This window comes from Podarcis muralis, chromosome 4, assembly GCF_964188315.1.
Source record: "Podarcis muralis chromosome 4, rPodMur119.hap1.1, whole genome shotgun sequence".
In the NCBI taxonomy this organism is placed as follows: Eukaryota; Metazoa; Chordata; class Lepidosauria; order Squamata; family Lacertidae; genus Podarcis; species Podarcis muralis.
The window spans coordinates 46,630,695-46,653,144 of record NC_135658.1 but is presented as its reverse complement, the minus strand read 5'-3'; the positions used below and the strand labels follow the sequence as shown (position 1 = coordinate 46,653,144).

The 22,450-nt window shown below is 39.1% G+C and overlaps 1 protein-coding gene across 20 annotated transcripts in view; it reads left to right on the top strand.

The window, feature by feature from the left end:
- Positions 1 to 22,450, top strand: part of ROBO2 (roundabout guidance receptor 2) — a 939,553-nt gene that overhangs the window by 891,682 nt on the left and 25,421 nt on the right. For all 20 annotated transcript variants that reach the window (XM_077927271.1, XM_028726915.2, XM_028726916.2 and 17 more), the window contains 3 exons: positions 1,614 to 1,770; positions 8,045 to 8,305; positions 14,618 to 14,832. In XM_077927271.1, coding sequence (XP_077783397.1) covers positions 1,614 to 1,770; positions 8,045 to 8,305; positions 14,618 to 14,832 — 633 coding nt within the window. The remainder of the gene's footprint in view (positions 1 to 1,613; positions 1,771 to 8,044; positions 8,306 to 14,617; positions 14,833 to 22,450) is intronic.

Below are 22,450 nucleotides of genomic sequence, written 5' to 3'. Positions count from 1 at the left end.
ATCTGGAAAACCATGAGCTTGATAAAAAAGAAGTGTGCCTTATTTGCCCTAACCGAACAAGAAACCCATTTAGAGATAATAAGAAAGTATTTGTAGCCTTTGTACCCTGTGTATTTCAGCATGATTGGAAATTTTATTTTGTAACATTCTCACTTTTCTGGCACAGTGCTGACTTTATTCGTAAATCAATCTTCACTTTACAGCACTGTCCTTCTCTGAGGAGCTTCATGATGAAGTTAATATTTTGGTTGTATCATTATTGAAGCCCCCAACTCCTTTGAGATTTCACAATATTTCTATTGCGTATCAAGAAATCCACCCATAGCAATATAATGGAATTGATAGAAAAGCTTCTTATGATAGTGATCATTCTAAAAGTTTCAGAGCTGCCTACAAGCATAAAGTATAGGTATTATGCTGCATGCTGTATTATAATTATTGCACATTGCCATTACAAAATGGATTACCTAGCTTTAAGAGTAGCAGCAAATTTTCTGTGTTAAATTATTCTATGCAGAATTATGCCATTTTCTTAATACATTCTAAAAATATGTTATGAGGCTAGTTTACAATAGCTTCTCTTTTGCCATTCCAGCACTCTTCCCCCCCCCCCTTGCTCTTCTACTGTATTTCCCTATAAGTCCCTGTGATGCTTTCAGTTCCTATTCCAAATGTTCAGTTTATTTTATTACAAACATGCAAATGTGCACGCACATATACATGTTTCATTGCGTGGTCATTTATATTCATGTGCCTTGTTGCCTTCTTCCTCCTCAGGATTCATTACATAACCCTAATTGTCTATCACATTGTTTTATACGTTAACTAAAATGATCCTTTATTCATCTATCTCTTTTCTCCTTGAATCCTCATTTCCGTGTTGGTTTATTTGGTCCTCTTCCAATTCTCTATAACATATGTCCTTTTTCTCTAGAGTGAAAAGACCACTGAATTACATGGGCATAAAATATTACAAAAAGAACTCATCCATACTTTTCAATTGAATGTCCCAATATGATTTCAGTAAGAAACCAGTTACATTTGCGATTTACATTTTTTGCAACTACATTTGGCCTTGTGAATGAAAAGAGAAAGAAACTCAAACAGTAAAGTTTTTGGATGTGTCCTTAACAACTCATTTCCAAAGAGAGAGGGAGAGAGATTATGCAAAATGGTATTATGAATACACTGCGATTTGCTATCTGAAAGAGTTTGCTGCAGTCTATTATTTTTTCCAACAATGACTGCACGGAGGCTTAGAGCAGACGTGAATAAATCAATAAATATAGTTTTGATATAGCAAGTACATTTTAACTTTTTTTCAGCGCATGCTTCATTGTGACTAAGCTATATGGAGTGTGTGAAATAAAAAGAAGTAATTCCGGGCAATTATACAGACTATTTTCATTCCATTCCACCCTATTATTATTTATAACCTTATGACAACTATAACATGTTGCTGCTGATGTTGCTAAGATAAAAATACTCCTCTCTTCTCCCTTCTTTTTTTCTTTTTCTTTTTTTGAGTGTACCATCTGGAATCAGAGCTCTTTCAGGAAATATAAATAGTCAAGTTTGTTTCTTCATACTTCTGTAATGTTTCTTGATTTCAGGTGGGAAAGGAGGGAAGAAAAAGAAAAACAAAAATACTTCCAAACCTCAGAAAAATAATGGGTCTAACTGGGCCAACGTTCCACTCCCACCCCCTCCAATACAGCCTCTTCCAGGCACAGAACTAGAACACTATGGTGTGGATCAGCAAGAAGGAGGGTAAGGTATCTTTTTTGAGGGGGAACGACCATTTTGAATGTAGTGGAATGCAATATCTCACAGCTGTGGTGTGTAATGTGTGTAAGGCCTTTTACCCCAATCAGATTCTGGTATTTGGATATGAGGGGACTAATATGTGTGGAGCAGAAGGCCTTTTAGATGTAGCTCAGCAAACAGCTTCATAATACAATTGTCGGATGCACCCTCACATGTGCACACTGTTGCCAATAGTAAGATAATGCAATCTTCAATGGGCCTGCAATACAATGTGTTTATGGCAGTAAATTTTGGACATTCCTTTTTCATACTATATAGTTGTTTGAATCCCTCCTAGTTTTCCAAAGTTTAAAGGCCCCTTCATGCATTGCTTACATGAAGGACAGTGCAGGAAGGGGCGGGGGGGCAGGGCTGTGCCCTTGGCCTCCCCCCACTATTGTGCAGCTGACCTGTCCCTGCCCTCATGTGTTAAGGTTCCATCTCAGACATCCATACTACACTGCATGGTGGGCCATACACTGAGAAGAGCACTGCCACTGTCCCTTCACTATACTCTAGCAAAAACAATGCAATAATCTCCAATGGGACTCAACAGCACCATCTTCTGCTTGGCTATTTGAAAATTGCTAATACAGCAGCCACATTATTGCAGGACAGGGGGAGGACAAAAAAACCTTGGCCAAATATTGTCCATTGGCTTTGGGTTAACTTTCTCCCTATAGTTTTCTATTAGCAAAGTCTAGTAGCTTGGACAAAGCATATCTGTGATCCAGCCTCCTCTCTTTATGTTCTCACCATAGTTCCTAATATACAGCCCACATCCTTGAAATTTTCAAAAGCTAAGCAATTTTAGGGAGTGGGGAATTTTTTTGTTTTGTTTGATATGGGCTTGTGCCAGCATTAAACTAGTTGTAAATGATATGGGGTGTGCATTGTATGCCTGTGTGTGTTCATACAGATTTTCTGTAGAAAATCCATGTGTATTCACATACAGAGAGAAATATTTTTCTTTTGAAAATCTGTGTAACTCAACTTATTCTTAGTGCTTGTTTTGCAAGAGATGCCAGGGACATCTTTTTGGCAGTAATTCAGCGTCATTTTGTTCTTGAACTTGTGAAAATAAACCCCAGTAGAATTTAAATTTTACAGAAAGGATCTATAAATATGGGTGTGTTATTTGAAACAATAGTTCGTTATAAATTTCCTGTGCTAGAACACAACACATTCTCAGCTCAGTTAACACAGAATATTCCCAGTCCACTAATCATCATACTTATTCATACACATTTAGTGAAAGAACCATAGCTCTGTTGGAGCACATGGTTTGTATGCAAAAGTTTCTTGGTTCAATCCCAGGCATCTCCAAGAAAACTTGTGAAAGGATTTCTGTCTGAAATTCTGGAGAGCTGCTGGCAGTCAGTGTAGAAAATGCTGTGTCCCTGTATAATGCAACATCCCAGCAGCAGCAGCAGCTGTGTGTTACAGTCTTGATGACTGTGAATGGGTTCACTTCTTGTCTTTTCCCCCCTAAAGTGTTCCTGAAAGGAATCAAAAAAACAATAATCATACATAGGTAAAGGTAAAGGTACCCCTGCCCGTACGGGCCAGTCTTGACAGACTCTGGGGTTGTGCGCCCATCTCACTCAAGAGGCCGGGGGCCAGCGCTGTCCGCAGACACTTCCGGGTCACGTGGCCAGCGTGACAAGCTGCATCTGGCGAGCCAGCGCAGCACACAGAACGCCGTTTACCTTCCCGCTAGTAAGCGGTCCCTATTTATCTACTTGCACCCGAGGGTGCTTTCGAACTGCTAGGTTGGCAGGCGCTGGGACCGAGTGACGGGAGCGCACCCCGCCGCGGGGATTCGAACCGCCGACCTTTCGATCGGCAAGTCCTAGGCGCTGAGGCTTTAACCCACAGCGCCACCCGCGTCCATACATACTAGCAGCTAAGTAAGTTGGCTGGTTGACCAAAATAGGGCGACTTGGAAGAACCTTGAACTTTGAAGAAGTTGTTTGCTTTTTAAAGTGGTGAAAACCAAAGCCCCTTCCCCCGTCCCAATAATCCAGCCTAGGAGCCCAGAGCATAGACAACTGAAGCCAAGCTATACCGATAAAGTTGCAGCTGGGCTACCAGCAGATGTTGGTAGGATGTATTTGATACCACGGAGTGTCAGGGTCTCCAGTGACAATATCAGATCAAAAAATTTCCCCAAGCTGCACACCTGCTCCTTCAAGAGGAGTGTGACCCATTGAGAGCAGAATGCATCCCATTCAGTGTCTCCCAAACAGTGTCTCAGTCTTGTCTGGATTAAACTTCAGTTTACTGACTCCCATCCAGTCCATTATCAAGGACATATACTGGTGTCAGTACATTCACTGCTACATCTGCTTGAGCTGTAAAGGGGGGGGGGGATAAAGGTAAATGTCATCAGCATATGAAAAACAGTGCTCTCCAAAATTCCAGATGATGCAACTCAGCAGCTTCATGTAGATGTTAAAACAGCTTGGTTGGCGAGATGGAACACTAGACTCCACAAAACCAAGCAACATCTATCAAACAGTAGATAAAAGTGGAACCACCACAAAGCAGCTCCTCCCAACTGCCAACCTGGCTTCCTTCTCCAGAAGTTAACCATTGTCAATGGTATTGAAAGCCAAAAAGTTGTCAGGTAACAGGTACACACACCTTGTCTTTCCCTCAACATAGGTTATCAGTTATTCAGGGTCACAAAGCAATCCCAGTGCCATAGCCAGGCCTAAATTCTGATTAAAATGATTCTAGAGAACCTGTTTCACCCCAAAATACTCTACTAACAGGATTCCTATTTGCCCTTAAAATGTTTTGTTCAAGAGGGCACTTGGTCTACACACAAAGAAAGACACTTTGCTTCAAGTGGTACTGATTAATAATTATATTCTCTCCCCCCCCCCACCCTCAATAATGATATCTGCACTTTAATGTATTTGCTGTTCTCAGCTCAGATAATTGTGCAATAAAAGACAAATAACTCCCATATATTTTTAAGACACCACAATGATAAATAAGACAGGTAAATTGATGCATTATCTGTAGAGAAACCTTTGTGACACAGGTCTTGGCTTCTCAGTTGTGTATAGTATCTATTATTTGGCAGGGAGAATTTTATTTGTCACCAAGACAACACTGGTTATTTAAAGCTAAGTAATCAGTGATGCTGACAGCATACTTTCAAGATTCACACAGCTCAGCCATAGCTTTTACTATGTTTGTCTTTCAAATTACACTTTCCAGTTATTTATAATATTGCAGTGATAATGAGCACAGTTCTCCCTGCCCCAGAAAGTGCATTGTTAGAAGAAGAAAGCTACATTTGAAAAGGCAAGTGCCTTATAGGAAAAAAATAAGTAAAGTTGGCACAGGAAGAATGAAGCTTTTCCATTTTATTCCACTGACTTTTAAATATGAGGGAAAGAGTTAATATATGCAAGTAATACGTGACTATTAAAAGAATACCTGTGTAACAAGCAGGTAAGTGGGAGAGGCAGACAGCCCCATACTGCAAGACCTTCAGCTGGCTGCTTCTTCCTGGTCACAGTGTGATCAGAGCATTTAGATGCCAGTGCCTGACCCTGAGAAGAAATGGGAAGGCCAGAAGTATTAAGCACCACAAAATACAATTTGGTCTTTCTGCTACATCCCTTTCAGTAGCCACAACAGCTTAAGGGTTGTCACCAGTAATGCCTTCCTTTCATTCCACCCGATACTACTGCCTGCTTGTTGCGTCACCATTATGCTTCTGTTACTCCTAAATGTGGGGTTTTCAAACTGTAATGGAGATCACTAAAAATAAATTATGGAATGCATTGTTTGCTTTGTTTGCTAACCAAATCAGCCAATGTTTTATTTAAAATGAAAAGGATTTGCAAATAGAAGCAAAAGGTTTTATGGTTGCTCTCTTGAAAAAAGACAATTTAATATCCTTGTAGATATTAAAGAATGATTTGTAGAAATGAAAACTCTCTTCCCCATTCCCTTCAATAACTAAGAAGAGCTTGAGGATCAAGGCTGGCAGTAAAGCAAAGTAATGATGATGGAGACACTTTGGAAGAGAGCAGTAAGGACAAAAATGACAGTAATTTGTTACTGGAGCTTCCCACCTCCTCAAATAGAATAATAGAATCTTAGAGTTGGAAGGGACCCTGAGAATAATCTAGTCCAAACCTCTGCAATGCAGGAATGTCAACTAAAGCATCCATGGCAGATGGCCATCCAACCTCTGCGTAAAAACCTCCAAGGAAGGAAAGTCCACAACCTCCCAAGGGAGTCTGTTCCACTGTTGAACAGCTCTTACTGTCAGAAAGTTCTTCCTGATGTTTAGTCAGAATCTTCTTTAATATGACTTGAATTAGAAAGTCACTCTTTGCATTATGGGCAAAATATAAAGATCAGATGGGGCCTAAAGTCCTGTGGTGGACTTCTCCAATAGAAGTCACAGCTGTAAAAAGGAGAAATACCCAGGAAAGTTGGCCAACATATAAAACACTTTTAAAATATGAAGATAACCAACTAAAATTAAAAAGCTTCGAGGAAATAAGAGAATACATCTCAGACCAATACCACCAGATATTTGAAAAATTTAAATCTGATAAACAAAAGGGGTTCTCAACAGAAATTTCCCAATTTGAATCTGATCTTGTAAATTCTAAAAGAAAAACTCTTTCCAAAACTTACCGACTCCTCCTTGACTGGAAAATCAAGGAGGAGGAGGTAACAGCGGCCATGGTGAGGTGGTCACAAGACTTTGGCCGTTCAGTAACTATGTCCCAATGGGAAAATTTGTGGAAGAACAATTGGAAATACACAAATTGTTATACTATTAGAGAGAACTTTCTAAAAATGCAATACCAATGGTACTTAACACCCTAGAAACTTTCAAAAATGTATAAAAATGTGCCAAGTAATTGCTGGAAATGTGGAGATAATTCAGGAACTTTCTACCACATGTGGTGGTTATGTAAGAAAATACAGGTATTCTGGGAGAGTATTCACTCACAACTGCAAAAAATGCTAAAGATCTCTTTTAAGAAAAAAACAGAGGCCTATCTCCTGAGATTTACAGATTTGAATATTCCACAAAAAATGAAGGGTATCTTTTTATATGCTATGGCGGCAGCAAGAGTTCTCATCGCGGCAAAATGGAAGAGTATTGAAATTCCCTCTATACATTAATGGATCCAAAAGCTGACAGAATATGCCGAATTAGATGGTCTATCAGAAAAAATAAAGAATAAACCAAAACAGGAATTTGTTTCAAAATGGGAGGTTTCCAAAGAATATATGAAATATAATTACAGTAGTTTAAACTCTGTTGCAGCATTCAAGGAACTTCAGTAATAGTTGAAAGTTAGACATAAGAGTTAAGATATATTACAAAAAAGTTAAATTATGATAAAAGTGTGTATTGGTAATAAGTAATATGAAATTGAAATAAGGAATAGATGGGAGGTCGGGTCTATAGTGTTAAGACCAACTTATGTTTTATTGTTTGTTAAGAAAATTTTGTGTTTATTGTTATTCTCGTGTGTAATTCTGTATCTGTGTTTTCTTTTTCTTCTTTTCCTGTATCAATTTTTTAAAAAGAAGCAGATAGATTTTCTGTGGAAAACTGTTGCATAAGGCTTGGTAACTGATTGCACAGCAGAATTCCATCTGAGTTTTTTTGTTATAACAAACCTTTTCATGATTGCAACCCAAAGCTGCACATCTACTTAGAAGTGAGTCCCATGTATTCCGTGGAACTTGCTTTCAAGGTAGTGTGCCAGAAACAGGGAAATTGATGGACTGATCAGATTTGATCAGCCCTCTTGTATCCTTTTATCCACATTGCACAGATTTAACTTTAGAGATTTTTGGAATACCAACATAATATATAATAACTGGTACTGAAAATGACATGTTCTTTGTTTTGTTTTACTCTTTTGCTCTTGAAAGAAATTGCTTCATTTAGAAATGAGATTAACAAATAGATTGCATCTATTTATTCGGTATCACTGTTGGTTGGGCCCTTTTTGCCCTTTTTCAAAAAGATAAAGAGTGAAATTAAGTATTAGCTTTGCTGAAATAAATGGGGAGTCTGTGCCTGGTTTTATAGATTCAGGTATTATTTAAGTTATTCAAGTTTCTTAGTTGTTGTTTTCATAACACGAAATAGATTCCCCATTGTGCATACAGTATAATATACAGTATCATTATTTCAATGAATTATATATAGCCTAAACCTAAACCATTTCTATTCTAGGTATGACAGTGATGGTTGGTGCCCACCTTTACCAGTCCAGACATATTTGCATCAGGGAATGGAGGATGAGCTTGAAGAGGAAGATGATAGAGTTCCTACACCTCCTGTTCGAGGAGTGGCCTCTTCCCCAGCAATCTCCTTTGGGCAGCAGTCCACTGCCACGCTCACGCCCTCTCCACGGGAGGAGATGCAACCTATGCTTCAAGCCCATCTTGATGAACTTACCAGGGCCTATCAGTTTGATATAGCAAAGCAAACATGGTAAATGTGGCAGATACGAAGCCACTGCTGTCTTTCAAAGTCTCTTTTCTTTCTTTCTTTCTTTCTTTCTTTCTTTCTTTCTTTCTTTCTTTCTTTCTTTTTAGCAGGTTCTCATATGCTGTCCTCACAGATACAAAGCAAACATGGTAAATGTGGCAGACCCAGATACTATTTGGGAAATGAAAAACATCAGAAGTCACATCGCTTGAGAACGTAATTCTCATCTTGAAGGATCTGCCTGTGCCTTTAGTAACCAATTAACAAAAAGATTTTGTCAGCTGTAGCTTCTGACTCCTTTGCAGCCTGACGGGAAAGAGTTTGTATGTCACATTGCTGGATTTTGAACCCATGAACATTTCTTGGATATTGATAACTATGGAGGCATTTAAAATCTGAATTTTTTATAATAGTTATCAACAGAGATATATTTTACTAAATTCATTCGTAGACCATGTGTTAAAAATGCATGAAATATTTTAAGATTAGCTCAGTTAGCTTCTTTTTAAAAAGCACACACACAGAGGATCTCTTTTCTTCAAAATAATTATCTTATACAGGCCATGAACCTAAGCACTGTTATACCTTAAGTTGTACTTTTTGGAACTTGTAATTTAATGAAGACTTCTGTAACCATACAGTAAAACACACCCATTTTCTGGATGTTATAACATCAAGTTATCTTGACTGATGAAAAACAACCATCAAAGCCCACAAGTCAATGGGTGAAATGCAGTGTCATTTGAGTAGGCATTCCTTACCTCTCTTCCTGATTGTAACCTTCTGCATCTGTCCTGGAATGTCCCCCCCCCCCCCGCCCTCTGGAACAGATTTGGATAGCATGCAGGGGGCTGCATCTGAAAGGAGAGGAATGAGGTCTCATTGCTCCAGTGGAAGTCCATTCATAGAATCATAGAATTGTAGAGTTGGAACCTGAGGATCATCTAAGTCCAACTCACTGCAATACAGGAATATGCAACTGTCTCATACGGGGATTGAACCTGCAATTTTGGTGTTATCAGCACCACACTCTAACCAACTGAGCTATCCAGGCTCTTACTCACCTAAAGCATTCATGACAGATGGCCATCCAACCTCCAAGGAAAAAGAGTCCACCACCTTCCAAGGGAGTCCATTCAGTGGTCAGACAGCTCTTACTATCAAAAAGTCCTTCCTGATGTTTAATTGGAATCTCCTTTCCTGCAACTTGAAGCCATTGGTTTCGGTCCTAGCCTCAAGAGCAGAAGAAAACAAGTCAGTTACGTCTTCATTGTGACAGCCCTTTAAATATTTGAGGATGGCGATCATATCTCATCTCAGTCTCCTCTTCACAAGGCAGAGTAGAGCGGGCCTATTACTTCTCTTGATTGAGACACTAGACTTCTGTTCATGCAGCCTAAAAAAGCATTAGCTTTTTCTTTTCTTTTGCTGCTGCATCACACTGTTGACAAATGCTAAGCTTGTGGTCCACTAAGACCGCTAGAGCTTTTCACATGTACTACTGGCAAGCCAGGTGTTCCCCTTCTTATATTTGTTTAGCTTGTTCTTCCTGCCTAAATGTAGAACCTGACATTAGTCCCTGCTGAAATTCATTTTGATAGTTTGGGCCCAGGCCTCCAATCACTTCAGATCATCTTGAATCCTGATTCAGTATTTTGTGGTACTAGCTACCCCTCCCAGTTTGGTGTCATCTGCAAATTGGATGAGCATCCCCTCAATTCCAGAATCCAGTTCATTTATAAAGACGTTGAACAACAACGGTCTCAGGACAGAAGCCTGCGGCACCCCACTTGTCACTTTTTCCAGGATGATGAGATACCATTAGTGAGCACTCTTTGGGTTTGGTCAGTCAACCAGCTACGAATCCACCTAACAGTTAACTTGTCCTGCCCACATTTTACCAGCTTCTCCGCAATAATATCATGGGGGACTGTCAGTTAGAAGCATAAACACTACAATGCCACTAAACAAATTTACCCACACTGAAATCAAGGAATACTATGTCCACAGCATTCCTCTGACCCACTGAGCTTCTAATGCTATCCCAAAGAAAGAAAAAGAAAGAAATGAGATTCATCTGTCATAACTTGTTTTTGAGAAACCCATGCTGGGTTTTAGTAATCACAGCATCATTTTCTAAGTGCTCACAGACCAACCATTATCTGTTCTATAACCTTTCCTGGTATTGTTGTCAAGCTGACTGGTTGGTACTTGGATAATTTTTTTTTTTTTGAAGATGGGAACAACATATGCCCACCTCCAGTCTGCAGGGACCTCACCTGTTCTCCAAGAATTCTAAAAGATTATAGGCAGAGTTTCTGATACGACATCTGCAAGCTCCTTTAGTACCCTTGGATGCAGCTCATCAGGCGCTGGAGATTTGAATTCATTTAAAGTAACCAGATGTTCCCTTACCACCTATTTTCCTAGCGGGCTGCAACTCCCTCCTTGCATCATTTATTCTGTGTTCACCAGGTTGTGCACTGCTTTCCTTTTGGGTGAAGACAATGGCAAAGTAGGTGTGAAGCCGTTCTGCCTTCTCCCTTGTCATCCAGCTGTTGGCTACTTTGTGATTTGTCCTTTCTTCCATTTCTTATACATGCCCTTCTTACATCTCAGCTCCTCTGTAAATTTCCTTATGCAGGCACACCGGTTTCTTTAGATGCCTCCCACTTTTCTTTCTTGATGGTTCTGTCTGCATTTGTGTCTTCAATATTTCACCATTAGGAAACTCCCACCATTTTAGACTTCCTTCTCTTTGAGTATTTCTGACCACAGGATCTCACCCAGTAGTTCTTTAAGCTTTTTGAAATCAGTCATAACTGGATATCACTCTTGTTCTTGAGGAAAGTCCTAATGTCTCTTTCAGGTTGTATTAGTAAAGAAACTGTGGAATTAAAACTTTCAGATCCCATTCTGGGAAAGCTGAAGGATTGACAAGTATAACCTCCCAATTCTGCTGTATTTGAGTAAAAGAGATTATGGAAGCAGTTGCTTAAAAATATTCACAGCATAAAGCCGAATTCTGGTTTGGTATTCAAAGGGAGAAGAAGATACCAAAGTAGTTCACCTATATGAGAGAGGCTGTTTGGGGACTGAAAAACAGAGCAAAACAGACTCGAACTATAGAATAGAATGTCACAGGCTTTTTGTACATCTTAACGTGTAGAAATATTATTTTAAAAGTAAAAGAAAACTTCAGCAGGACAATAAACCGTGTGCTGTTAAGTGACATAAAGTTGCTAAATGGCATAGTGCCAATGAATGTTTCCTGACATACAAAGGCCACAACTTACACTGAAAGAGTTATTATAGGTCAAAGAGGCTTGTATGAATTTTCTGCCAATGCCAAAGCCAGCTGTTTTCCTTGGACAATTTTCAGTACTCCAACCTCGTTTGCAAGCTGCAGCCAATCAACAGGGTGCTTAGGCCACCTCCTCCATGGGATATAGCTTGTTTATGTAACAAGCCAGAAGCCCAGGCATCAGCTAATTCAGGTCTAGGTTAAATGTATAATTGTGCCAGGCAGGACACAGATGCATGCCCTGGCATGCTTTCAGCCTGTACCTTGCAGCTGTTACGCTTCCTGTGGTGGCATACAAACTGCAGGTGCAACTTTGGGTGTCAGTTAACATCATGAATCTCATTATGTAATCTGTGCTTTTAAGATGGGGAATTACACACTCAGTATTGGATAAATTGTATCAGTTAGCTGTATCTGATAAAATGATTATGTGCCGATACAGTACTCTTAAATGACCATAACCAAATGCAATGATATTCATAATTTTCAAAAGGCTTACAGGCAAAATAAAAATAAAAATGCCAGCACCTTAAGAAAAAGCAAAGATATTTCCCAGTGAATGGGCTAGAATATTTTATCAGGGCTGTTCTGTAAATGATTGCATGCAATATAGATTATTGTTTTAAAAAATATGTCCTTAAGGAGGAATTAGTGTAGAAATATCTATTCTTTCCCTGGGTATCTTGTGTAAAATCCAGTGGGAAGTTTGACCTAGAGATAACCTTATGCACAAATGACTTCTTCATCCTAGGAAGCTATGCAGCTTCAAAACAGGAACCTAATTACAACATAACCATCTTTGATCTATCCCAGTGATGGCGAACCTTTTAGAGACCGAGTCCCCAAACTGCAATCCAAAACCCACTTATTTATCGCAAAGTGCCAACAAGGCAATTTAACCTGAATTGGTGCATAATCTGCAGTAGCTGCCACTACTCTGACTTCTCTTTAGCCCTTAAGAAAGAAGTACCTGGTTACCATATTGCATTGTATCTGGGGAATTTGTGTGAAGTCTAGGCAAGCTCTCTCAGTGTTTGTCTCAACCTCGCAGCATGAGGAGAAGGAGGAAGGCGGCTGCTCCGCTGCCCAAGTTGAGCTGAGGACTCAACACGCCGCCCTCACCCTCTGCTGGCTCTGTGCTGGGACGACAGCGTGTGACCACAGAGAGGGCTCTGAGTGCCCCCTCTGGCATGCTTGCCATAGGGTGCCACCACTGATCTAGCCTAACTAAAGGAATCAGCACAGCATTTGAGCTAGGATTGTTTTCTCTCCAAGATATTTTTCATCTTGAAATTCCCATTTATATATCAAACCTTTTTCCTATCAAGTATATACAAGATTATTTCAGCTTTAATGTGAGAAGATTGAGTCAATTGTCCCAGTCCTATAACTCAAAAAAGTGTTGGAACTTTATAATGCAGCCTTAAGGTCTCTGCTGTTCTTCCTTCATGTGCTTGTCTATCCTTCCTGTCACCAGTCATTTCAGTATTTTTATTCTACTAGTTCCACTACAACGTGGAAGACTGTGTTAATTAATATCGAGTTAGGAAAAGGGCCTCAACAATTTTGGTCAAAGTAGCCCAGGAATTAAGCTACTATATGTGCCAACTACTTAAAGATAACTAACACAAACTTGATATATAAATGTTTGGTTTGTTTAAGTAGTCATTTCTTGCATTCCAGTAAGAATAAGGTCAGATAAAATCTCAAATGATAGGGGTTCTGGACTGTATATCTGGATTGACATTTCTAGCCTAATATATCTAACATATATTAGAGATTAGCTCTTTGATATCTTTGGAATGGCCTCTTCCATAGTACTTATTCATTCATGACCCTAGCATCATTTTAAAGATAAAACCACTGTTCCGTTTCCTCATAATGTTTTGTACCAGTTGGCATACAATAGTGTAGAATCCATGGTAACAATTGGTTATACAATGCAGAAATAGCCGTGTGAGTGAAGTTGTTTTGGGGCTACCCACAAATTATTTGGAAACATCCCCCCCCCCCCTTCTGCTTCTCCAGGGTGAGTCCTCTTTTAAAAGACTCGCCCTGCATTTCTTATTTGTGGTGATCATGATGGGCTAAAGGACTGCAAAAGCACATAGAAATCAGAGAGATTTCAGAGAAAGTGTTAAGTAAATCTCACTATTTGTTATAAATGGAGTTTCAACAGCTTAATCCTATTCTGTTTTTGGCATCTGTCTGTCTCAAGAAACAATGGAATGTGCCTCCAGGGGTGAAGTCAAATTGCTGCGTTACCAGCACTGAAGTGTCCTCCCTGGGGCACAAGCCTGGACAGTATGTATGGAGGTCCTGGACTACCTAAATGGCAAAAAAAAAACCTTCTCAACCTCACTGATGTCCAAAGGAAAGCAGGCACGAGGTTGGCTGCAGAAGTTGCTGAAGGAGGCATACAAGGCACCATTCAAATCCACTCCAGATTTGTGGAGAGCTTACTCCTTTGCCTTCTACTCCTGAAGATACCCTGCAAGGCTTAAGAGTCAATAGTTTTCCTTCTCCTAGATGAGCTACCTTCTGAGATTAAGGAGCCCCATCTGCCCCTCACTTCCCTCCCCAGCACATGCAGAAACCACCTTCTTGACCATTTAACGCATTACTGGTCTTGTCTGCTCAATCTGTCGGAGCCTGTCTTCATATGCAAGTCCCTAATTCACCAAAGGTTTGAGGCTTATTAGCTACCCTCACCTGGTTTAGCCAGCCAGTTAAAGCCATTCTTGGGATTTGGCCGCTGCCACAGGCTGACAGCTTCTAGGAGCCACAGGTGAGAATTGCGTGCAGGGTGGGGACCAAAGGTGAGCAAACTACTCCAAAAGGAGCATGGTGTGTCCCCCACCAGAGGTACTACCCCTCCCCTAAAACATCTTAAGTCCCACTGAGTTAAATGAGACTTATTCCCAACAAAGTGCAGTATATGGCTTATGACTGGAGCATGCTTGTAGCTTTTTAAAGTGCTTTCCCCTTTTGCCTTTCCCCCTTTGCTCTAGGCACATTCAAAGCAATACTCAGCCACCCCAGACTCCACTTCCACCATTAGGATATGTGTCTGGATCTCTAATATCAGATTTGGAAACAGATATTCCAGAGGATGAAGATGAGGATGAGGATGATATTGAAGAAGCTTTAGAAATCACAAGACCACTGAGAGGACTAGAGCATACTCCAGGCTCCAGCATGGACAATCTAGACAGCTCAGTGACAGGTAGGCAAACAACATTAAGAATGAACCGGCTTAGTAAAGATGTAAAATGTGTTCTAAATAAAATAATGTTTAAGGGTATTCTATTCTGCTCTATTTCTGTGGCATTTAAAAAAGTTGTGTTAATATTGCTCACAACTGTTAAAGGATTTGAAAATGCTTTTGCTTTGCTGCAAATGATAAGAAAATTCATGAATTTTAAAAAGCTTTAAAAACATGAAAGAAAAATCAATCATAGAAAGTTCACTTTACTGGAAAAGCAAGTTTATTACATGTGTGGTGGAGCGGGGGCTAGAGCAAAAGCAGCTAGACTAAAAAATGTTTTGTATCTCAGGAACAACATGAAAAGCTGACATCTATAAAAAGGCTTCTAGGTTTTTTATTTTATTTTGGGGCTTTGTAAAAGTGATGAATGTCAGAAGACTTTTTTTCTGAATAACCTCAGAACAAGTTGCAGTATGAAAGAACAGCTATGTGGTGACACCTTTATTTTGTGCCCACTACATATTTAATCTTCCCTTTCAGCCAAATCCCATTTAATTAATCGAGCATCTTTTGCTTGACTGTTTCTTATTCCTCACATGTCTGGAGATGTTACAGCTAGAATAATCAAAGTCAAACCTGGGGAAAAACTAAGCTTGCCCAGCCTGAATTGGTAATAAAACTGCTGTTGGTAGAAGATAGACAACCATTCCGTTTTGCGAGAAAGTGCTGTTCTTACATGAATATCATGACCTCATTCTAGGCTTCATCAGACTTTCATTTCAACTGATGTTGGACCTGTACTTAACGTACTGTATCTAGGTTGACTGAGGTCTATTGAAGCCCAAGCATGCATGGTCTATATAGCTCATTAAAAATATTGCACATCTCCTCAGTTGTTGATCTTTATGGGACAGTACTAATTTCTGAATATATCTTCATGAAATTTCTGTTCACTGAAGACAGATTAATGCAGCGTCTTTTAATACTTGCCTTCCTTCTGTGTGCCTTGCAAGTTGTTTTGAATTTGGGGGTTTTATGCCCTTATCTAAACACTGCAGCTATGAAAACACATTGCAGTTTCCAGTTAGAGTGGGAATATGACAGTAATGAAGCATCAGTACCTCGGATTTCCCTCTCTCCCTCTCTTTGTCATTGAATTAAGGGAAATGGTGCTTTATTCCCACTTTCCAGTTTCCCTTCCCCATGCCCTGGGGCCAGGCTGCTTGCCAAGCTAATTAAGATTTAAGAACTGTAGCTTGACTGCTGTGATTTCAAATCCAGATCCAACTGAAGACTTGTAGTTACAAGTTTAAGTCTCTGAATTTGGAAGATTGGCTTATTAGTGCACAAGTATGTTAAGCCACTTTACCTGAATTTGCTGGAATTTTTAGCATAATCTCCTTCTGGCTGTAATTCTGTGCATTTTTGCATGTGTCTAGGGAAGCATTCCTGTAGCAATCCATCGAAGGTCTTAGAGTGATAATACGTATTTTAAAACCCGCTACCAAAATACTGTTCATTTATATGTATTAATATGTCAGTCTTTATATGTGTGTGTACGAGTGCATGATTTACATATTTGCTTTTCTATAAGTCGCTGTCTCTTTTCTTCCTAGCAATGTACAAGTATATTGATTACAAATTCTGGTTTTTAAACACCAACACTGCTCATTGAAGCCTTCAGTTGCCTACGTCATTATTTTTAAAATGCTAATACTTTGTTATTGTGCCAAACCCTTAGGGAACAAAGTGATAGGGGCGAAAAAATTAGGCCAACACCAAATGGATTTGCATATCTTCTTATGTATCCTTTTCTGCCTCCTTATGCTTTCTGTAGGAAAGCATAATCAGTGTCTTGTTTTCATTAGTGGTAGAAGTAGTGATCATAAAAGAAAGCAAACATGATTCTGAATCACCTTTTCAAAGGGTGAAGTTCAAGTTAGGAAAGAAGACTTAACTCTCTTTGTTACCATTAGCATGAAGTTGACAGGTCCAAGATGGAGGAGGACACTCAGAATATCCCAGTCTTGGTTGCCAAAGAAATATCCCACACATTTTCTTCATTTAGCTTATTTGACTTTCTGTTTTTTGAATCTTGTATATGAATGCTTTCTTTTCCATTGCACTGTGATTATTCATTTACATAATAGATCAGAGACCCTTCTGTCTCTGATAATTCAAATGCATCAAAGTTCAGCATTTATTTATTTGCTGAAGAATATGGTAGGCAAAATAGAACATAGGAAGTTGCCTTAAAACAAATCAAACCATTCCTCCATCTAGCTCAATATTACCTATATTGGCAACAGAGGTTCTATGGGGTTTATGACAGGACTATATTTCCATTTGGAGATATCAGGGATTGAACCTGGGACAATTTCTGCTCAAAGCATGTGCTCTACTTCTAAGCTAAACCCCTTCCCTTAAGATCAAAGATTATCACTGTCTGTTTTCCCCTACCTATATTTCAGAAGTGTAGACACAGAGGCCAGAGAAGAAGTTGAAGGTGGGCATTAAGATTCTAATACCCCATGTCCCTAAAGAACAATTCCTTTTGGAGGCAAAAAGATTCCTTCTGCCACTCCGCTGGGCAGAAGGACTTCCATTTCCCCCCCACATCACAGTTTTTCGGGTTGTGGAGGAAGCAGGCTATGTCCTTGTCTTATGATCTGTTTAAGACCATTGTAAATAGGAGATCCAGTTAAGTATCAAAAGTTTTATAAAATCTTTCCCCCCCTTAATAAAGACATATTGGGACGTGCATTAAGCACAATGTAACATAGATTCTGTGGATGTTGTACTACTGGATACGATAACATGAAATCTTTGCTGTAATTACTACAGAAGCAAATATGGGGAGTTTCATACATGGAAGCCAACAGACTTTGGGAAATATGCTAAAAGATTAATACAAGAATAAAAAAAGGCACTACTAATACTGGGTAATTAGACCTTGATCTAAACTGACTATCATACATGAATAACAGTATCCCAATTAAAATTAAACATTTAAACATAAGGTGGAATCTATATTTTATATACTTGTTTCCTTTCCAGAACATTATAATGAACAAAATGCAAGCAATATATAAGTTTGACACTTTTTATAGATGCAAACATCATCAAAGCATTTATAAACATTAATGAAAAATGAATTTATGCCACTTAGCCAAATTTATTTCTGTTTGAAATTTCAATCTTTCCCTGCAATCTTTTTCTCTCCTCCATATTGCTGAAAGGCACAAAATTTTGTCAAATTTATTCAAGCTGTTAGCATGCACAGAGAACATTAAGTAGTTGTTCAAATGTTGCTGAGCAGTAAAATACTATGATAAAGTGGCATCTTGCTGTGCCTCCATTACATCTTCAGCACTAAAATTAATTTATGATCAGTCATCAATTCATTTACATGTCGTTTTATGTGAAATCCATCCTTGCTGATGAATGTGTATCCCTAGATCCATTAAGCTAGAGTAAAATCTGTGCTTTATAATATGACCCTGCTAATTGTTGCATTACCATTTTTATGAGATACAAAATCTAGCAGGTCCCCTTCTCAGAGCTCATATTAAGCCATGAACACCTTATTTCCACTAAATGAAGTCTGCCACACTGCCTGCACAGTAAAATGAATGCTTAAAAAATAATAATTAAAAGGACAGATTTCCCTCCCTTGTGCTATGTGCTTGTGTGTTCTATATTACTACTTTCAGGTGCAACCCTGATTTATTCTTCAGAGGACATTATTGTGGTTCATTTACTTGGCCACTGACATTGCAATGACAAGGCAGGGAAGAAAGGTAACGTGTGCCAGTCCTTGTCACCATTGCTGATGTCATTGCTTCCTGTGGCTAATGCCAGTGCAGTGATTAAGAAGTAGACTCTCTTGCGTAGCCAAATCATTAAAACATTTCACAGATGCGACAAGCAGTCTTTTAGATAACAATGCTAAACATGTTATACCACAATTTAACCGCAACTTGTCTGGCAAGAGTCCCAAAGTAACAGGTGTTTGTCCTTGTTTCAACTTTTACGCTGCTACAATTTCCCATTTTTAAAAAAATCATCCTTGACCAAAGGAGGGCCAGTCTATTTTAAAGCATAGTATGGCCCAGATATAAAACAGAAAGAACAAAAATCTGGCCACTGCTAACATAGATATAGTCAGAACTTCTGGCAGAATGAAAATGTTATGTGTGGGCATTGTTTTATGAGTCTTCCTGTTTATGATGATAATAAGCAGCATTTCAACCTAAAGCACATCACTGCAGCTTTTTAAATGAGCCAAAAGAAGAAGGAGCATTTTTCCTCTGGCAGGAGATTTGGTTCTATGCTGGATGTAGATGACGGGTGAAGCACCCCTTCCTTCTTCCACCAGCCTGCTCACTTACCTGCACACACTTCCTTGTCACTTGTGGCTAGGGCTAGGGTTAAATACAAGGCTCTATTACTCTTTCATTTGTCTTTTGTGTCTTTATAGTACATTGGGGATCTAACTGTATAAAAGACTCACTAAAATATTCAGACTGCAATTATGGCATATTGTCACCTCGTAAATATGTCTACCACATTAAATAGCAAAACGCAGACAAAATTGAAGTTGCATTAAGCTATTAAAACAAAGTGGGGGGGGGCAGCAATCACTAAAGTGAAAATAAAGCTTTTTGTCTTTCTTTTGCTGTGGAAGTTCTATGAAAGATAGATTCATTTTGAGATAAACTGAAATTTACAGGTTTATACACACACATCCCCATGTGTATGTAGCACTGAATTCAATAAAGCATAATTCACATTGGGCTCTGTCAGACCTCTGTCCTATGACAGCCATAGATTATGAGGTGTTTTCAGTCTCAGTCTAGCCAAAACCAAGAGCTTCATCCAGCACCTTGGAGACTGCAAAACATGTGCAACCAAGGCCAGAATTTGAAGGACCATAAAATAATTTGTGATTGTAAGATTTATTTCCCTCTAGATTCCAGCAGCTTAATAGTACACTGTGCATGTGTGAAAGTATAGCACAGGTGGGGAACCTTTGACTTGGACCTCAGTTTATGTGGCCCTTGACACCACCTGAAGCTGCCCCATACATCTATCCCATCAGAGTCCCTTCCTTTCAGTTTGGTTTCCACCTTATTTTTCCTGGCTTTTTGCCTCTCAACCCCATGTGGTTTCAGAAAAATTGGAAGGAGCAACATTTTATTTGATAAAAATACTTTATTTTTTGTTTTACTTGTTTCCTGGTTTTATGGCTGGGAGGGAGGGGTTATGAGAATAAATAAGCAGGCTTCTGCTGTGTATGTGTTTATATAGCACACTAAAGTAGAAAGGGATTACTTCCACTTGCTTTCCAGAAAAGTAGCAGAATCGACCCATTGTACTTTTTAAAGCAAAACCCCCCCCCCAAAATAACTTCTTTCTACTTATTTGAGAGTAACCGATCAAATCAAGCAGGACTAATTTCTGCATAGACCTATGCAGGACTGGAAATTCTAATCTGAAGAAGCCAAGGCAAAAGTTTAAACAGGGTCATATGCATTCCAGATTAGTGCATCCAGAACACTTTTATCTTTGGCTTTTTCCATCACCAGTGTTTGTTCCACTTACCATTTGCATGTGCACCCTCACTCATGGGCATAGCCCAGTTGCTCCCCCCTAAATCAATAAATAAAAATACTTCGCTAACTGACCAGTTGCATCACAGATAACTCGGTTCTCAAGAGCAAAAAGGTTGCCCACTTCTTATGTAGAAATAGGTCACAAAAACCCATGCAAATGAACACTGTCAACTAATTCATCTATGCCCTTCTGAAATGGTAGAACATGTTGTAACTCTGAGGTTCGGTTTTCAGTAATGTTCAGTAGTGCAGTCCATGGGTCTCTTTCTCGGAATATAGGTGTGAACATACCCTGCCTGTATTCTGATGTAATATGGTCCCCAGCTTTGTAGAATCATAGACATATCCATTGGTTTTCATGTCTTCTTGCTGTCATGATAAATTCTGTTGCAACATAGCATCCATTTAAGGCCAGAGTCTTCACATTTGAAGTTGAGGTGTATAAAATCAATTCTTTCAAGTAGAACCACTAGAAGATAACTGCATCTGAATAAAAAGACTAGTATTTAAAAGAGTGCAGTATAGATGCCTATTACTGTTTCGTGGGCTTGTTAGCTTCGAGAAACAGAATGCTAAATGTGAATAAGAATGATATTCATCTCTTTTTTTAACCCGCAAAAACATCTGGTAATACTAAGGTCCAGGAACAAACTTGTGAGTCTAGCCCCCACTTCCTCTTTTATTTATAACTTTTTGATTGCTTCAGCACCTTGAATTTTTTATGGAAAATAAAAAGAGAATTCAGCTTTTTCAAATAGTGGATTTTGTTCTAGATAAAGTGCTTACTGCTGCTTTCAGCAGGAGGGAAAAATTGCAGCTGACAGACAGCATGGGAATTCAAACAAGCTATTGGAAAATAGAGTGAGCTGTATTGTATGAAATGGACACCTGCTTGGAGCCTGTTTCATCCTGTTTGAATAAGGCACAGCTGATCTGTGACAAAATTAGATCTGGAGTTTCCTAAAGCCAGATTTAAACCAAATTTGCTGCTCATCCTTGTGCTCAAATTTTAAGGGAACGTTAAAAGAGCCCTGTTGGATAAGAGGAAAGACCTGACTACTCCAGTATCCATAGTGGCCAACCAGATGCCCACAGGTAGGATATGAGCACAATAGCCTTCTCCTGCATTTCCCTAGTGACTGATATTCAGAGGCACAGTACGTCTGATCCTGAAGGCAGCCACATTCATTATGGCTGTACCCGTTCCTACAATTTTGCCCCGTGAATGCGTCTAATTCCATTTTAAAGCAATCTAGGCTGCTGTTGCATCTTCTATCCTTCAGCTCTATTGGACAGTATTGGGTTCTAATATTATGAAGAGGGAGAAAGTTGTCTTTCAGTCTGCTTTATCCTTACTATACATACTTTTAAAAACATCTGTTATGATGCTTCCCCCAGCCCAAAGTAAAGAACACATTGTAACCTTTTCTGATGGGGCAGTTGCTAAAGCTCCCTGATAATTTTGGTTGCCTGCTTCTGCACATTTTCCAGTTCTACAATATTCTTTTTGCAGAAACCAGAACTGTATTTAGTAATCAAATAACTGCTTCATCGTAATTTGTATAAAGGCATTGTAATATTATCAGATTTATTTTATTTATCCCTTTCCTTATAATCCATGACATGGAATTCACTTTTTCAGTTACTTATTTGAAATTTTCATGAAGTTATCCACCATGATTCCAAGATCTCTTTTCTAGTCAGTCACCACCAAATTAGGCCCTTTCAGTGTATATGTGAGTTTTGGGAGTTTTATTTGCTCCAGGGTGCATCACTTTACACTTTCACTGAAACTCATTTAGCAATTTAATACTCACACAGTTTGGAAAGATCCTTTTGAAGCTCCTCTTGATCCCTTATTGTTTAATCCTTGAATTATATGGTGTCATCTCCACTACACTGCTCACTCCGGACTTCAGATCATTTACAGAAAAGTTTAAAAGCACTGGTCCTAATACAGATGGCAAGCAAAAAGAGAGTTGACAGGCCTGTAAAAAAATTTCCAGGAGGCATTCTGTACA